At 35.4% G+C, this 19,166-nt stretch overlaps 1 protein-coding gene and 1 long non-coding RNA gene across 2 annotated transcripts in view; one reads left to right on the top strand and one right to left on the bottom strand.

Annotated features, from left to right (window-relative positions):
• The window catches only part of LOC309637819, a 253,175-nt gene that overhangs the window by 194,339 nt on the left and 39,670 nt on the right, over positions 1–19,166 (bottom strand). The gene's annotated exons all lie outside the window — the stretch shown is intronic.
• TOPAZ1 (testis and ovary specific TOPAZ 1) overlaps positions 1–19,166 on the top strand; it is a 57,643-nt gene that overhangs the window by 10,330 nt on the left and 28,147 nt on the right. Inside the window, exons 3-8 of the mRNA XM_082412716.1 lie at positions 1,410–1,495; positions 2,232–2,357; positions 6,122–6,185; positions 13,746–13,897; positions 14,103–14,195; positions 15,916–16,031. Coding sequence (XP_082268842.1) covers positions 1,410–1,495; positions 2,232–2,357; positions 6,122–6,185; positions 13,746–13,897; positions 14,103–14,195; positions 15,916–16,031 — 637 coding nt within the window. The remainder of the gene's footprint in view (positions 1–1,409; positions 1,496–2,231; positions 2,358–6,121; positions 6,186–13,745; positions 13,898–14,102; positions 14,196–15,915; positions 16,032–19,166) is intronic.

Raw genomic sequence — 19,166 nt, 5'->3', positions numbered from 1 at the left:
ACTAAGATCCCGCAAGCTGTGTGGCAGGGCCCAAAATAAAAAAGAGAAGAAAAAAATTGAAACAAGTATAGGATATGCTAAGATTAGAAGGTTTGTGTACCTTTAGTTAGTACTTTTGATGGAACAACTTCTGAGATATCTATATTTATGTGATAGTGGTAGTATAGGTAAATTATAGTCTATACCTAAAATATTCATATTTTAAGTGAGTGTTTTAGAAATTTAGAATGTAGTTTAGAATTTGTGTCTTTTTTTGATAATTCATAATGCTGTGAAAAAATAAACTAGATTGAAGAATTAATTCAGAAACAGTAAAATCCTCTTGTGTATGTAGCTCACACCTAACTCTTCTGGACCTCCCATTACTGACTTCATGCTGCCTGGTGTTGTGTACTATAGCAGCAAGCCCATGATGATCACATGTTTTATCTTAAAAAGCTTTACAGGTTTCATAATGAAAAGTACTGCAAAGCTATGCAGCAAAAACGTCAGCTTGTCCCAAATTATATCTGGATGCTGCCAAAATGAAAAATGAAATTACTTAAGATAAAAAACATTTTTGTGTTATCTTTAGAAAACATAATTTTTAAATGTCCTAATTCTCATTTTAAAAGACTAACATTAAGGGATAATGACCCCTGGTATAATAGTCAGCTCGGGCTGCCGTAACAAAATGCCACAGACCGGGTGGCTTAAACAACAGATATTCATTTCACACAGTTCTGGAAGCTAGAAGTCCAAGATCAAGTTTCTGGTAGAGTTCAGTTTCTGGCTGTCTTCCTGGCTTACAGACGGCAGCCTTTTCACTAAGTCCTCACATGGCCTTTCCTTGGTGCATGTGCATGGGGGGAGAGAGAGAGAGAGAGAGAGAGAGAGAAAGCTCTCTGGTGTCTCTTATAAAGACATTGATTCTATCAGATCAGGGCCTCATTTTTACAACCCCATTTAACCTTAATTACTTCTGCAAAAGTCCCTAACTCCAAATACAGTCACTTTGGGGGTTAAGGCTTCAATTTTTGAATTGGGGGGAGACACAGTCGATCCATAGCACCTGGGTTTCTCAGTAGTTTTCTTCCCTAAGAAAGGTTTATTGTGTGTAATATTTGTCTGTTTAACTTAGACAATCATTTGAATGTAGTACTCAATTCTGCTATGTAAGGCTTTTAAGAAAGCATCTTTAGCTTATAATGAATTTAAAATGTTAAGTTCAGATCTAGACATCCTTAAGGAACACCTAAGATGTAAATTACTGTATATTTCACAGGAACATACTACAGCAGCAGTCCTTGAACTGAGCACAAGTCCAAAGTGAAATATTAAAGCAGATAGTAGTAGTCATCTGTTTGATCGTTATGAAAGGAATAAGTTGTAACATATTGGAATGTAATCTCATTCTTAATCATTTCTAGATTTCAGATTTCCAGGAAAACATTCTCTTCTAAAGCTGCAGGATCCTGAAATTTGTGAAATATTTAAGAGGGAAAAAAATGTAGGGGTAAGCGCCCCATTTAAAAAAATAATAATAATCTTATAAGCTTGTACTTTGGGGCTTTCTGATTAATTTCCCTATCATAATTTCAGCAGTTCTGGACATTTTATGGATTTTAAATGGGAGTTGGTGGTAAGGGACAGAAAATGGGTAGCGATTCAGAGGATATTCACAAACAGTATAACAGGTTTAAGGCAGAAGGGTGGGGAATGGGATATCCAAAACAGAAAATACAGGATGAATAGTTCCCTGTGATGGAGAAAGCTAGTGATATAAAGCAATTGATAGGAAAAGCCTGTTGTAAAAAGCTTTCACTCATTGCCTTTTTCCGTTAATCAGAAAAGCTAAGGAAATTTTTGGTTCTAATAAATGCATCTGAAATATGCATATTATTACAGAATTAACTTTTTATACAAGTTAAAAGGGCAGGCACATGAGAAGGAGGAGGGAAAGTATAAACTTTTAAAACCACGTAAAGTAAAATGGTAATAACTTTGATGAAATATAAAAGTTTTACACTAAAGGAAATTGCAGAAATTCAGACAAATAACTCTAAATTGATTTTTTTTATAATTTTTAAAAATATAAATTGTTTGGAGTTACTTTTTATCAAGTCAGCAAACAATTTATCGTGATACTTTTTTGGATGTATAATATTTCTGGTTGTTTCAAATACTTTCTCACTTGATTGCAGTAAGTGTTTTACAATTAACACAGAAAGGGAATTTGTCTAATTTTCTAGGTGTTCCAGAAGCCCCTAGGGTTGATGATACCCCATAGATATTGCAAATTTCATTTTAATACATTACGTGGCTGTGAGCGATCACAGTGCAAGTTTGCTCACGTGCCTGAGCAAGGGGATGAAAAGGTAAAATATGTTAAGTCTTTGAAGTAGAGATTGTTTTAATAACCATCTCAGTCATATGTTTTAATTCAGATTTTCATCAACTCCTAATATATGAGCTTTGCCTGATTTTGTGCTTTACATAAATGGAATCATACAATTTGTATTCTTTTGTTTCTGGCTGCTTTTGCTCAACATTTTTGAGATTCATCTGTACTTTTTTACTTAATTGTAGATGTTTCTTTCTCATTGCTGTATAATATTAAATATTCCATTGTATGAGTATATCAAAATGTTTTTTGTTGATAAATACTGCTTTTGATGGGTGGTTTCTAAATTTGGTAAATACAGTAGTGTTCTGCATGTCTTTTGGTGAACATACGAACACATTCTGATGGGTTATACTTAAAACTGGAATTATTGGGTCAAAGGGTCTACATATATTCAACTTTAGTAGATACTGCCAGACAGATTTCCAAAGTGGTTTACCAAGTTACACTCTAACCAGCAATGTTTGAGAGTTCTGGTTGCTTTACATCCTCACCAGCTCTTGGTGTTATCAGCCTTTTAATTTAAGCCATTCTAGTGGGTGGGGAGTGATACCTTCCCTGGTGATTGATGAAGCTGAGCATCTTTCAAAATGTTTGTTGGGTGTTTGAATATCCCCTTTCTGTAAATATCTAAATATTTTGCCTATATTCTAGAGGATTATCTTTTTCTTGTCCATCTTAAGAATTCTTTATATATTCTGGATGCAAATTCTTTGTTGGATATACGTATTGCAAATAACTTTTACTACTTTACAAGTTGCCTTTTCACCCTTTTATTTTTTTAATTTTTTTGGAGTATAGTTGATTTACAATGTTGTGTTAGTTTCATGTGTACAGCAAAGTAAATCCGTTATATACATATATCCACTCTTTTTTAGATTCTTTTCACATATAGGTCATTACAGAGTATTGAGTAGAGTTCCCTGTGCTGTACAGTAGGTCCTTATTAGTTATCTATTTTATATATAGTAGTATGTATATGTCAATCCCAATCTCCCAATTTATCCCTTCCTCTCCCCTTTTCCCCCGGTAAACCATAAGTTTGTTTTCTACATCTGTGACTCTATTTCTATTTTGTAAATAAGTTCATTTGTACCATTTATTTGGATTCCACATATAAGCAATATCATATATTTGTCTTTCTCTTTCTGACTTACTTCACTTAGTATGATCATCTCTAGTTGCATCCATCTTGCTGCAAACAGCATTATTTCATTCTTTTTTATGGCTCAGTAATATTCCATTGTATATATGTACCACATCTTCTTTATCCACTCCTCTGTCATTGGACATTTAGATTGCTTCCATGTCTTGGCTATTGTAAATAATGCTGCAATGAATGTTGGGGTGCATGTATCTTTTCAATTTATGATTTTCTCCAGATATATGCCCAAGAGGGGGATTGCTGGATCATATGGTAGTTCTATATTTAGTTTTTTAAGGAACCTCCATACTGTGCTCCATAATGGTACCAATTTACATTCCACCAACAGGCCTTTTCACCCTTTTATTTTATGTATTTATTTATTTATTTATTTTTGCTTAGTTAAATCTCTAATTTTATTTTATTTTAACATCTTTATTGGAGTATAATTGCTTTACATTGTTGTGTTAGTTGCTGCTGTATAACACAGTGAATCACCTATACGTACACATATATCCCCATATCCCCTCCCTCTTGCGTCTCCCTCCCACTCTCCCTATCCCATCCCTCTAGGTGGTCACAAGGCACGAGCTGATCTCCCTGTGCTATGCAGCTGCTTCCCACTAGCTATCTGTTTTACATTTGGTAGTGTATATATGTCACTGCCACTCTCTCACTTCGTCTCAGCTTACCCTTCACCCTCCCTGTGTCCTCAAGTCCATTCTCTATGTCTGTGTCTTTATTCCTGTCCTGCCCCTAGGTTCTTCAGAACCATTTTTTTAGATTCCATATATATGTGTTAGCATACGGTATTTGTTTTTCTCTTTCTGACTTTACTTCACTCTGTATGACAGACTCTGTCCATCCACCTCACTACAAATAACTCAATTTCGTTTCTTTTTATGGCTGAGTAATACTCCATTATATATGTGCCACATCTTCTTTATCCATTCATCTGTCGATGGACACTTAGGTTGCTTCCATGTCCTGGCTATTGTAAATAGAGGTTCAGTGAACATTGTGGTACATGACTCTTTTTGAATTATGGTTTTCTCAGGGTATATGCCCAGTAGTGGGATTGCTGGGTCATATGGTAGCTCTATTTTTAGTTTTTTAAGGAACCTCCATACTGTTCTCCATAGCGGCTGTATCAATTTACATTCCTACCAACAGTGCAAGAGGGTTCCCTTTTCTCCACACCCTCTCCAGCATTGATTGATTGTAGATTTTTTTTATTTTATTTTATTTATTTCTTTATTTATGGCTGTGTTGGGTCTTCGTTTCTGTGTGAGGGCTTTCTCTAGTTGCGGCAAGCGGGGGCCACTCTTCATCGCGGTGCGTGGGCCTCTCACTGTCACGGCCTCTCTTGTTGCGGAGCACAGGCTCCAGATGCGCAGGCTCAGTAGTTGTGGCTCACGGGCCTAGTTGCTCCGCGGCACGTGGGATCTTCCCAGACCAGGGCTCGAACCCGTGTCCCCTGCATTGGCAGACAGATTCTCAACCACTGCGCCACCAGGGAAGCCCCTGATTGTAGATTTTTTGATGATGCCCATTCTGACCAGCGTGAGGTGATACCTCATTGTAGTTTTGATTTGCTTTTCTCTAATGATTAGTGATGTTGAGCATCCTTTCATGTGTTTGTTGGCAATCTGTATATCTTCTTTGGAGAAATGTCTATTTAGGTCTTCTGCCCATTTTTGGATTGGGTTGTTTGTTTTTTTGATATTGAGCTGCATGAGCTGCTTGTATATTTTGGAGATTAATCCTTTGTCAGTTGCTTTGTTTGCAAATATTTTCTCCCATTCTGAGGGTTGTCTTTTCGTCTTGTTTATGGTTTCCTTTGCTGTGCAAAAGCTTTTAAGTTTCATTAGGTCCCATTTGTTTATTTTTGTTTTTATTCCCATTTCTCTAGGAGGTGGGTCAAACTTTTCACTCTTTTAAAAGTGTCTTTGGTAAACAAAATTATTAATCTTTATATAGTCCAATCTTATCCATTTTTTTCCCTTTTATGGTGTTGACTTTTTACATGCTGTTCAAGAAAGCTTTGCCAAGATTGTGAAGATGTTCTTTTATGTTTTTCCTTTAAAAGTTTTCTTGTCTGATATTTACATTTAGAACTCTAAGCCATCTAGAATTAATTTTTGTTTAGGATGTGAGAAGGTCTAGATATATATTTTTTCCCATGTGGATCTCCAGGTGACCCAAAACCATCCTTTCCCCCACTGCACTGCAGTATCACCATGTCATAAATCAGCTGATTGTGTATGAGTGGGTCTATTTATAGGATCTCTGTTCTAATCCATTGGTCCATGTGTTTCTCCTTATACCAATAAAATATGTCCTCCCTTCCCCAGTTGATTGCTAATCTTGACTCTGTTTCCTAGACTATTTCTTTGACAGAGATTCTCTAAATAAGATTTTTGTAATGAATTCAGTGTACATTTCAAATCTTAGTTAACCTAACATCAGCTTCTTTATTCCATTGCTTTCAATTGACTTAAAAAAATTGGAATAAGCAAAAAGATAGGACTGAAATTTGTGTAGATCTTACGAAATATAAAAAGGTAATTTTACATTTTTTGTGACTTTTATAGGTTTGTATGGATGTGTTTAAGAAATATATAAGTATCAACGAGCTTTGTTTGCTACAACGTGCAGGTATGAGACAATGGAATGATTACTATGAATTTATTTATATGAGAGTTTCAAACAATGTGCTATTGTCTTAATAGTTTGAAAGTAAATTCAGTACTTTTGAGTATGAAAAATGAATGCCTTAGAGCAGCTCTCTTGGTCTTAGAAAGGATTAATAATAAGTGTGGCATTTTGGTTAATAAAAAAATTATAATCCCCCTAACACTGTAATTCCCTCACATACTAATATTTTCATGACATAGAAATTTTATTTACAGTTGTAAGACAGGAAAAAGGATATTGTTAATTGGCTTAAAATCTTTCTGAAGGGATCTTTCAGAAACTGTATCTTCCTTACTTATTAGCCCTTTTCTTTTTACATTATCCCTTGTAGCCAGTGCACTATCCATCATTCTGTGCAGTTCCCTAAATAGGGCATGCTGTGTTATAATAGAGAGGGCACTGCTGTCTCTACCCAGGATCCCTTTCTTTTATCCCACTTCCCCACAGCAAAGACCTATTCATCTTTCAAAGCTTACTCATAGGAAATAGGATAATCTCCTCTATTAGGCCCTTATCTGACTCCACAGCCTCATCCCATTCCCTGCTCCCATCTCCCCCTACTACATTGTGAGCCCCAAGAGGAAGGGACCAAGCTTTACATTTGTCACCCTGACACAGCCACCAAAACCACATAGTATGATGGTAACAGAGCACCATATTCATCTGCTTAAAATCTCATCTAGCTAAAAACAAAATCTCTGATAAGTTTGTTTTGCTGGTGATATCATCTCCTCTAAGGATTAGAGGAAGCATATGAGGGAACTGGTAGTCTGGACTTAATCCAGCTGTAGCAAGGAGGAAGTAGTTAAGGTAGAAGTAATAGGAGCCTATATAGGGAATATACCTGTCACCTGACAGGTTGTGATAACCAAGGAGGAGAAGCTACATATGGTTAGATATGGATGAACATTTATATTCCAGAAATAATTCCGTAACATATATGGAAGAAAAGAGGATGACATGGGAAAAATGCAAAACTCCCCAAAACATAATTCTGGTTGTGTGAATATCCATTATGGGAAAAGGAAAAATATATGTTTATTCAGTTATAAAACAATAAATACAGAAAACAAAAATAAAAACCTATAGTGAAGAATAAGTGCAGGAAGTTGGCAAAAACCTATATAAATTACGTTTGATGTGAAAATAGAAAGTTAGATCAGTGGAACAGATAGATAGCTCAGAATAAACTTGATATTATGTATAAAGAGGTTTAGTGTTTAGAAAGACCATAGGGTTTGGGAAGGAAGACTCATTTTATGAATGATGTTAGGAAAACTGGAGAGCAACTTAGAAAGAGAAACTCTGAATATCTCTGGTATAAAGTATAGATCTAACTGCTCAGGCTCTACAGAGAGGCCTCAGGGACCACCTAGTTCACAAGGGGAGGTACTGAGAGGGTGGGACTCCCCATTACCCTATTTAACCATAAGTTCATTTTTATCTGTTTTATATTTGAATTTCCACATAAAATTCTTTTTCCAGAAGTTGTTTGACTAAAAACATTGTGAAAAACTACTACTGCTTAGCATATACCAAAATGAATAATTGTAGTATGTTGGTAATTCAGTAAAAAGAATTAACATTTTCAATCAGATTTTTTTGAAAGTTGATAATTTCTGTGGTTTAAAGTAATCAAAAGAAGCACAAAAGATAAAAATTTGTTTATATAAATGTAAACTGAAAAAAGCTATTAGCTTCAAATATTTTAAAATATATGTATTCTGAGCTCCAGAGTTACCACATTATTGGATTCAAAAGCCCACTTTTCAATCAAAAAGTCATATGACAGGGCTTCCCTGGTGGCGCAGTGGTTGAGAATCTGCCTGCCAATGCAGGGGACACAGGTTCGAGCCCCAGTCTGGGAAGATCCCACATGCCGCGGAGCAACTGGGCCCGTGAGCCACAATTGCTGAACCTGCGCGTCTGGAGCCCGTGCTCCGCAACAAGAGAGGCCGTGATAGTGAGAGGCCCATGCACCGCGATGAAGAGTGGCCCCCACTTGCCACAACTAGAGAAAGCCCTCACACAGAAATGAAGACCCAACACAGCCATAAATAAAAATAAATTTAAAAAAAATTTAAAAAAAAAGTCATATGACATACAAAGAAATGAGCAAAATATGGCCTATTCAAAGGAAAAAATAAATCAACAGAAACTATCCTTGTAAAAGACCTGATGGCAGATAAATTAGACAATGATTTTAAAACATGTCTTAAAGGTGCTTGAAGAACTAAGGAAGATGTGGGGAACGTCAAGAAAATAATTTGTGAACAAAATGGAAATATCAGAGAGATAGGAAACCTAAAAAGAAACCAGAAAAATTCTGGAGTTGAAAAATACAATAACTGAAATGAAAAATTCACTAGAGGGATTCAAAGGCAGATTTTAGCAGGCAAAAGAATCAGAGAACTTGAAGATAGGAGAATGGAAATTATCAGGTCTGAGGAACAGAAAGAAAAAAGTTTGAAGAAAAGTGAATACAGCCTGAGGAACACCATGAAACAGAACACTGTGGAAGTCTCAGAAGGAGAAGAGAAAGAGAAAGGGGTAGAGAGAATATTTGAGCAAATAATGGCTGAAAACTTCCCAAATTTGATGAAAGTTGTAAATATAAATATCCAAGAAGCTCAGCAAACTCTAAGATGAACTCAAAGAGACACACACCAAGACATATTTTAATCAAACTTTCAAAAGCCAGAGGCAAAGAGAGGATCTTGAAAGCAGCAAGAGAGAAGCAAATTATCACATACAAGGGATCCTCAATAAGATTATAAGCAGATTTCTCACCAGAAACTTTGGAGGCCAGAAGGCAATAGGCCATATATTCAAAGTGCTAAAAGAAAATATCTGTCAACCGAGAATCCTATATCTAGCAAAACTGTCCTTCAGAATTGAGGGATAAATTATTGGTATGACATTCCCGGATAAACAAAAGCTGAGAGAGTTTGTTTCCTTTAGACCTGCCCTTCAAGAAATGCTCAAGGGAGGCCTGCAAAGTGAAATGAAAGGGCATGAGACAGTAACTTGAGGTCATATGGAGAAATAAGGATCTCAATAAAAGTAAATACGTGGGTAATTATAAAAGCTAGTATTATTGTAACAATGGTTTGTACTGTACTTTCTGTTTTTTACATGATTTAAGAAATTAATACCTTTAAAGAAAAGTATATTATTAGTGTAAAAACTAGTATTATCGGACTTCCCTGGTGGCACAGTGGTTGGGGGGTCTGCCTGCCAATGCAGGGGACACGGGTTCAAGCCCTGGTCTGGGAGGATCCCACGTGCTGCAGAGCAACTGGGCCCGTGAGCCACAACTACTGAGCCTGCGTGTCTGGAACCTGTGCTCTGCAACAAGAGAGGCCATGATAGTGAGAGGCCCGCACACCGCGATGAAGAGTGGCCCCCGCTCGCCGCAACTGGAGAAAGCCCTCGCACAGAAATGAAGACCCAACACAGCCATAAGTAAATTAATTAATTAATTTAAAAAAATAGTATTATTGTAAATTTGATTGGTAACTCCAAATCCTCTTTTCCATATTATTTAAGAGACTGATGCATTTGAAAGAACTGTTAGTTAATGTTTTGGGGCACACAGTATATAAAAATGTAATTTGTGACCTTAGCAACGGAAAGGGGTGGGGATGGAGCTGTAAAGAAGCAGAGTTTTTGTATATTATTGAAGTTACGCTGGTATAAATCCCATGGTAACCTCAATAGCTATAGAATATGCACAAAAGGAAATGAAAAAGGAGTTAAAACTTTCACTCAAAAAATCAGCTAAACACAAAAGAAGAGAGTATTGCAGGAAATGAGGGACAAAAAAGCTATGAGACATACAGAAAACAAATAGCAAAATCAGAAGTAAGTCCTTCATTATCAGTAATTACTTTTAAAGTAAATGGATTAAATTCTCCATTCAAAAGACACAGATTGGCAGAATGAATAAAAACACATTATCCAGTTATATGCTGTCTACAAAATATTCACTTTAGAGCCAAAGACAAATAGATTGAAAGTGAAAGGATGGAAAAAATACTCTATACAAATAGTAACCAGAAGAGAGCAGGAGTGGCTATACTAATATTAGACAGAATAGACTTTAGATCAAAAAAGGTTACAAGAGACAAAGAAGGACATTATATATAGTAATGAAAGGTTCAGTACAGCAGCAGTATAAACATTTATACCTAATGACAGACGATCAAAATACATAAAGCAAAAACTTACAGAATTAATGAGAGAAATAGACAGTTCTACAATAGTAGTTGGAGATTTCAATACCCCACTCACAATAATGGATAGAACAACCAGACAGAAGGTAAGTAAAGAAATAGAGGACTCAACACAAGATACCCACTAGATCTAACAGACACAAACAGAATACTCTACCCAACAACAATAGTATACATATTCTTTTCAAGAGCACATGAGGCATCTTCCTGATAGACCATGTGTTTGGCCACAAATTAAGTCTCAACAGATTTTAAAAGATAGATATTATACAAAGTATCTCCTCTGATCACAACAGGATGGAATTAGAAACCAGTAACAAAAGAAAACTGAAAAATTAACAAAATTGTGGAAATCGAACATACTTTTAAGCAACCAAGGGATCACAGAAGATATCACAAGGGAAATCAGAAAATACTTAGAGACAAATGAAAATGAAACACAACATTCCAAAACTTATGAGATGGAGTGAAAATGGTACTTAAGAGGGAAATTTATAGCTATTGTATAAATGTTTATGTTAAAAAACAAGAAAGCTCTCAAATCAACAACCTAACTTTACAACTTAAGAAACTAGAGAAAGAAAAACAAACTAAACCTAAAGCTAGTAGAAGGAAGGAAATGATAAAGATCAGAGCAGAGATAAATGAAATAGAGAACAATGAGAATAGAAAAACAATGAGAAGAAAATCAATAAAACTGAAAGCTGGTGTTTCAAAAAGACCAACAAAATTAACAAATCTTTGGCAAATGGACTAAGAAAAAAGGAGAGAAGATTGAAATTGCTAAAATAAAAAAAGTGGGGACAATAATACGATTCTACAGAAATAAAAATGATTATAAGAGAGTACTGTGAATAATTGTGTGCCAAACAAATTGGATAACTTAGATGAAATGGACAAATTCCTAGAAAAACAAAATCTTCCAAGACTAAATGATGAAGAAATAGAAAATCTGAATAGATCTACAGTTAGTAAGGAGATTGAATCAGTAATCAAAAATGTTCTGACAAAGAAAAGCCCTGCACCGAATGGTTTCACTGGTGAGTTCTATCAAACATTTAAAGAACTAATATCAATCCTCAAACTTTTCCCAAAAATTGAAGAGGGAACACTTGCTAACTCATTCTATGAGGCTGAGGCTACCATTGCCCTGATACCAAAGCCAGATAAAGAAACTGCCAAAAAGGTAACTACAGATCGATACTCCTTATGAACATTGATACAGAAATCCTCAACAAAAACTAACAAACCAAATTCAGCAGCATATTGGAAGGATCATAGACCATGACCAAGTGGAATTTATTCTTAGAATGCAAGGATAGTTCAACATACAAAAATCAATCAAAGTAATACACCACATTAACAGAATGAAGGGGAAAAACCACATGATCATCTCAATTGATTCAGAAAAAGCATTTGACAAAATTCAACACCTTTTCATGATAAAAACACTCAAAAGACTAGGAATAAAAGGAAACTACCTCAACATTTAAAAAGCCATATCTGGGCATTTCTATACACTGACATTGAACAATCTGAAAAGGAAATTACAAAAACAATTCCGTTTACAATAGCATAAAAAAGAATAAAATACTTATTAACTTAACCAAGGAAGTGATAGACTTGTACAATGAAATCTACAAAACATTGCTGAAAGAAATTAAAGATAAATTAATGGAAACACATCCCATGTTCACAGATTGGAAAACTTAGTATTGTTAAAATGTCATTACTTCCCAAGTGATCCCCAAGGAATCCCGAAATAATCTTGAAAAAGAAAAAACCTGGAGGACTCATACTTCCTATCTTGAAAACTTACTACAGAGCTATAGTAATCAAAACAGTGTGGTACTGGCATAAAGACAGACATATAAACCAATGGACTAGAATAGAGAGCCTGGATATAAAGCCTCACATATATGGTCAAATGATTTTTGAGAAGGATGCCAAGATCATTCACTAGTGAAAGGATAGTTTTTTAGTGCTGGGAAAACTAAATATCCACAAGCAAAAGAATAAAATTGGACCCTTATCTAACACTATATACAAAAATTAGTTCAAAATTGATTAAAGACCTTAATGTAAGACCTACAACAATAAAACTCTGAGAAGAAAGCATAAGGACAAAAGCGTCACACATTGGATTTGGCAGTGATTTCTTGGATATGACAGCAAAGACAATGGCGACAAAGAAAAAACAGACAAATTGAACTTCATGAAAAACTTAAAATTTCGTTCATTAAGAGACAATATCAGTAAGATAAAACAGCAGCCCACAGAATGGGAGAAAGTATTTGTAAATCATATATCTGATAAAGGATTGGTATCCAGAATATACAGAGAACCCCTAAAACTCAACAACAAAACCTGATTCAAAAATAGGCAAAGTACTTGAAAAGACATTTCTCCAAAGATACACAAATGGCCAATAAGCATGTAAAAAGATGCTCAGTATCACCAGTCCTAAGGGAAATGCAAATCAAAACTACATTGAGATACCACCTTACTCCCATTAGGATGACTGCTATCGAAAAAAACAGAAAACAGCAAGTGTTAGTGAGGGTGTGGAGAAATTGGAACCCTTGTACCCTATCGGCAGGAATGTAAAATAGTACAGACACTGTGGAAAAACAGTATGACAGTTCCTCAAAGAATTAAAAATAGAGTTACTGTATGGCCCAGCAATTCTTCTCTTGATATATACACAAAGAGAATTGACAGGGTCTCAGAAGATATTTGTACACCCATGTTTATAGCAGCATTATTCACAGTAAAATGTGAAGCAACCCAAGCGTCCGTTAAGAAACTACTTTCTCAAAGGAAATTGATGTGTTATAATTTTTGGTAGACTGTTCATATCACAAATTGGAATAAAAATATCCCCAGGGTCAACATGTTGGTGGGGGTTAAAACAGCAAGAAGGGGTATATGTCAAAATAGTCTGCATCTACCCCTAAACAGGCCACTGCCTGAAATCTCCATGGGAGTGTGGCTCCTTAGGAGTTCGTATTTAGACCATTATGTATGAGGCAGTTTGGCCCTATTTTTTGTGGATAGCACATGAGTTAGCTCCCAATGTAGTGCCTAACATCCTGGTTCACATGTTATTGCCATTAACTTTTGCTTTAATTTATTTTCATCAAGTATTTCTGATACTGGAAGTGTACCTTTTAAGAAAATGAATTTATACTACTTGATCTTTAAATATGGAAAGATTGTCTAATTTAGGAAAGATGAATATCTTAAAAGCAGCAAATAACTTTAATATATACTTCTTCCTTTTTAGTAAACACGTTTATGGCGTACTACAGAACGTTCCCTCCGGGTATACACTTTGATCTACAAGTGCTAAATGACCTTCTCAATTCTTTACTCACACATTGTTTACTGAAAGAAGTATTTCAGGTCATGAGCCTCAGCATAATGGTTAAAATGCTGGTAAGTAACCTGAAAAAATATTTTTCTAATATTTTAAGTTAATTTATCTGTTATATTTCTTGTTTGTATAATTGAGCAGTTGCATTTCTGTTTGTTGAATACTTCGTAGAGAACACTTGTGTTTTTCAGCGTAAATGAATTTGAGAAACTTAAGGTGTACTGAAAGAAGACATGAAAATGAGTGTAATTTTTTTGTTTTATCCAGCCTGCTCTGAAAATATTACTAAAAACATTTGAGTGTGTGGCAACTATGAAATTAAGGAATGCTGTACCTGCTTTAATCGATATCTTTTGCAAGGTATGATTTCATTTTATCCCTTTTATACTCTAATACTGAATAACCAAGAAAATAATGATTTCTGCTTACACTCTTAAATTGCCTTTTACTCACATTCTTAATGCCAAAGAATTCTGTTTTCAGAAATGTTGTTTTTCTCCCGAAATAAGGTTTATAAACACACTCCAGTGACTGACAGGACTTCCCCTTAATTAAATAGTTCTAAGCACTCGAGGTGACTTCTTTCAGATTCGTGAACTGTCCTCATCTCTACTTCTTAAGGATGATTAAAGAAAGTTTTCTTTTTCAAAAAGATTTGAGGTCATATATAACAAAAATAAATACACAAATCAATGTATAAATAGGACATTGTTACCAAACAAAGCAGATCGATAAGAATATGGTGGCAAGGAGTTAATTTTCTATTTGGCACTCAGCAAAAAGAAAAACAAAAATTTTTATAGCTTTTAAAAGGTATATTAAAATTTTTACTGTTGTTGAATATTTCCTAGTGTTTGGTACTACCCAGCCATTCATTTCAGAATAGGCTTAATAGCAGGAAAACACCCAATTCTCACCCATTCTCTTTAGGAAGCAGCATTGGAACCACTCTAGCAGATGAACAAATATTTCAGTGAATACCTCTAGTTCCACATTACAAAACTTGACAAAGTTACTTGCCTGGAAATTTTTTGAATCAAGAATTACTCAAACTTCCAGTTACATAACAAATGAGTCACAGGGATGAAATGTACGGCATGGGGAATATAATCAGTAATAATGTAGTATCTTTGTATGGTGACAGATAGTAACTAGACTTACGGTTATCATTTTGTAATGTACAGAAATATCAAATCACCATGTTGTGCACCAGTAACTAACGTAGTGTTGTAGGTTAATTATACTTCAGAAAACAAACTCATAGAAAAAGAGATCAGATTTGTGGTTACCAGAGGCAAGGCGTGGGGGGATTGGGAATTGGATGAAGGTGGTCAAAATGTACAAACTTCCAGTTATCAGATAAATGGGAACTAGGGATGTATTATACAACATGATGAATAGAATGAACACGGCTGTGTGTTCTATATGAAAGTTGTTAAGAGAGTAAATCCTGAGAGCTCTCATCACAAGGAAAACAATTTTTTTCTTTTATTTTGCATGTATATGAGATGATGGATGTTCACTCAAATTATTGTAATCTTTTCGTGATGTATGTAAATCAAATCATTATGCTGTACACCTTAAACTTATACAGTGCTGCATGTCAGTTATATCTCAACAAAACTGGAAGATAGATAGATAAATTTAAAATTAAAAAAATAAAAAGAAATTACTGATCACCTGTAGTCATTGTAGAAAACCTCAGTTTAATACCTCTCAGGAATTTTATCATCAGGGATACAGTACAACCACCAGTGCTATACTTAGTAAAAGACAGAATGAGTACCAAACGAGGTACAACTGATGAAGTGGTTGAGCTAACTTGGAGAACAGGAAGAATATTCAAGTTTGCATTCTAAAGTATTATTTTCATTTTTGCTTTAAATTCTTGATATAAGCAGTCTTATCGTGGTTCTCAAATATTTGAAGAAAAATATGCTTCAAAGTTTTAAAATGAATTTTAATTCTGTTTGTCTCCATGTTTCACTTCTTCCATCAGTCTCTTAGTTTTTTCCACACACATTGGTTTTGACTCTTTCATATTTTTATGAGAATGACTACTTTTTTCCCTCTTCTACAGCTTGTTGAAGCTGGGATGGTACTTGACCCAGAACACTTTAACTATATTATTAAGCTTTTATACCAAGTACAGGCTTCCAAGCAAGAAATAACTGCAGTTCTGGAAATGAAATCCAGGTAAGAAGAATCATTATAATTAGGACTAAAATATATGTATTTTGGTGGGGACTTAAAAAGGATGAAGGCAAGGCACTTATTATTGTTCACATGCTCACCGTAAGCCCTTCTCCTTATTTTGGCTATGGCCTAGTCACATTGTCATCAGCTGCTCCTAGCCAACCCTCCTGGCCAGCCTCACCAGATCTTTTTCAGTACCTGATTTCATCTCAGTACCTGGAAGATCAAATGTAAAGTCTCCCTTGCTCTGTTTCACAACTTACTTGATTCTACTTAATGCACTCTCTTATGTGTATACAAATTACTTTAATTCTTTTTTCTCTTTCACTTCTTGCCACATTAACTAAATAAAATATTTTAATGTCTCTCCTTCATTCTTTTTATTTATTGATTGATTGATTGATTGATGGCTGCGTTGGGTCTTTGTTGCTGTGCGTGGGCTTTCTCTAGTTGCGGTGAGCGGGGGCTACTCTTCGTTGTGGTGCGCGGGCTTCTCACTGCGGTGGCGCGCAGGCTTCTCATTGCGGTGGCTTCTCTTGTTGCAGAGCATGGGCTCTAGGTGCCCGGGCTTCAGGAGTTGTGGCTTGCGGGCTCTGGAGCGCAGGCTCAGTAGTTGTGGCGCATGGGCTTAGTTGCTTCGCGGCATGTGGGATCTTCCCAGACCACGGCTCGAACCCGTGTCCCCTGCATTGGTAGGCGGATTCTTAACCACTGCACCACCAGGGGAGCCCTCTACTTCATTCTTTCTCTCACTTGCTCACTTTCTCTATTCAGTTTATGGGCCTCCAAAGGCCTTAAAAAAATAAAAAAACCCTGTGCTAATTGTAAGAGTAGTACCATAATATACCTGTATTGAGAAAAAGGAAAGCCATGACTTCTATAAAAATTTTTATTACGCTGTCACATACATAGAGAAAAGTATACAAATTTTAAGTATTTAAATGAACTATAACTTTTTAACAAAATCAGATTTGATAAAGTGCAAATGATATCAACCACCAAAGTCCTTGAGAGTGCCCAGAAAGCTCCTTCAGAGGAGCTTCCACAGTTGTTTTTATCTCATTTCTCATTATCCTCTAGTACAGAGGTTTCCAAACTTTCTTGGTTCACAGTGTCCAGAGGCCAAAATAAATACATTAACAGTACCGTTTATTAAGTAGTTAAATCCAAACAAGTTAGTAGCAGTTTGACAGTGTCTGACAGATGTCGCTTGAAAATTTAAAATAACCTGAGGAGCCCCTGTGAATTTGCTCTAGTGCTCTGGATGCCATGGTGCAGTTAGGGAATTTCAGCTCTAATTATACTGCTTCCCTTCAAACACTAGCATTTAAGGTACATTTGAGTTCTTCAGGTTCTATGATTTTTTTAATTCCTTTAACTAGTGATAGTTAATGATATTTATGTTGCATATGAAAATTATGACAATTTATTTGGTAACCCCTAATTTTGAAAATTGTATCCTTATGCACTCTGCCCCTTCCTATGTGCTTGCTTCAAAACAGTTATCTTGTATTTTTTAGGAGGTATTAACATTGGTGACCTATTTATTAGTGAAGGAGAAAATTAAAAAATAACTCTGGGTAGTTAAGAGGTGTAGATCATGGTGGGGGATATGGACCCAGCCCCAAGGCAGAAGGAAAAAAAAATTTAGTATTTATTATTTTATATTTGAATTTATATTTCCTGATGTTCTTTGAAATAATTACCCGTTTCTAGACAAGGGAAATGAATTTTAATGGACATTCTTATTTTGATTTTGATTATAATTTTTAGTTAGCTGTAGTTCATTTGAAAGGCTTTCACTTTCAGTGGATAAGGCTACTACAAAGAATTCTGACATTTATATTCAGGACATCAGTGAAAATTTAGGTGTGTATATAATCTAGGAAATTTGTTAACATACATTTAATGATTTTAAAAGTTTTATTTTGAAATAATCTTAGATTTACAGAAATGTTGCAAAAATTAGTGTGGCGAATTCCCATGTTCCCATCATCTAGCTTCCTTCATGTTAACATCCTACATAATAATAGTGCCATTATCAAAACTAGGAAATTAATTTTGGTATAAATCCATTAACTCACTACAGATCATATTGCACTGTAGTAGGATGCACATGGTTCAGTATATCTTATTACTGGTTAAGTTAACCTTTATCACTTAGTTAAAAAGATTATCTGCCAAGTTTCTACACTGTAAAGTTACTCTTTGTCCTATTGTAATGAATAAATATCTTGGGGAAGAGACTTTAGCATTATGTATTATGCTGTTTCTCCTCAAAACTTCATACATTAATTTTAGTATTCTTCAGTGGCTCTTTACTACAGGTTACTACTGTGGTATTTACCCAATGGTGATTTTGTATTTTCCCCATTTTTTCTACATTAAAAAAATTTTTATTTATTTATTTATTTATTTGGCTGCACTGGGCCTTAGTTGTGGCACGCAGGATCTTTAGTTGCGGCATGCAGGATCTAGTTCCCTGACCAGGGATCTAACCCAGGCCCCTTGCATTGGGAGCGCTGAGTCTTAGCCACTGGACCACCAAGAAAGTCCCTTTTCTACATTTATTTATTTATTTTTAAATAGCATGCTTCCTTTTTTTTTTAATAGCTATTATTGCTGGGGTTTTAAAAAAATATTTATTTATTTGATCACACCAGGTCTTAGTTGTGGCAGGTGGTCTCCTTAGTTGCAGCTCACCAGCTCCTTAGTTGTGGCATGCGAACTCTTAGTAGCGACATGCGTGTGGAATCTAGTTCCCTGACCAGAGGTCGAACCCAGGCCCCCTGCATTGGGAGTGCGGAGTCTTAACCACTGCGCCACCAGGGAAGTCCCTCCCTTTTCTACATTTATTAATTGGAATTTTTCAGTAAAGAAGAGCTGTCCCTTCTCCATTTATTTACTTATTCAAAATTTATGTCAGTGTGAACTCATGGCTGTTTATTTTATTCTATGGGTTATTTATAATCTAATAATATAGTTATTTATTTTGTTGCTCAAATTGTTCCAAATTTGACCTTTGGGAATTCCTTCAGGTTTGTTCCTACATCCTTCATCATTTTTTTTTCGTTTTTCTACCACTTTCGTGTTATTTGAAGCCACAAAGTTAAGTCTCATCTTCTCTTTTCCCTG

The sequence above is a fragment of the Balaenoptera physalus genome (assembly GCF_965194825.1).
Source record: "Balaenoptera physalus genome assembly, chromosome: 11".
Classification (NCBI taxonomy): domain Eukaryota; kingdom Metazoa; phylum Chordata; class Mammalia; order Artiodactyla; family Balaenopteridae; genus Balaenoptera; species Balaenoptera physalus.
This window is presented reverse-complemented; position numbering and strand designations above follow the sequence as displayed.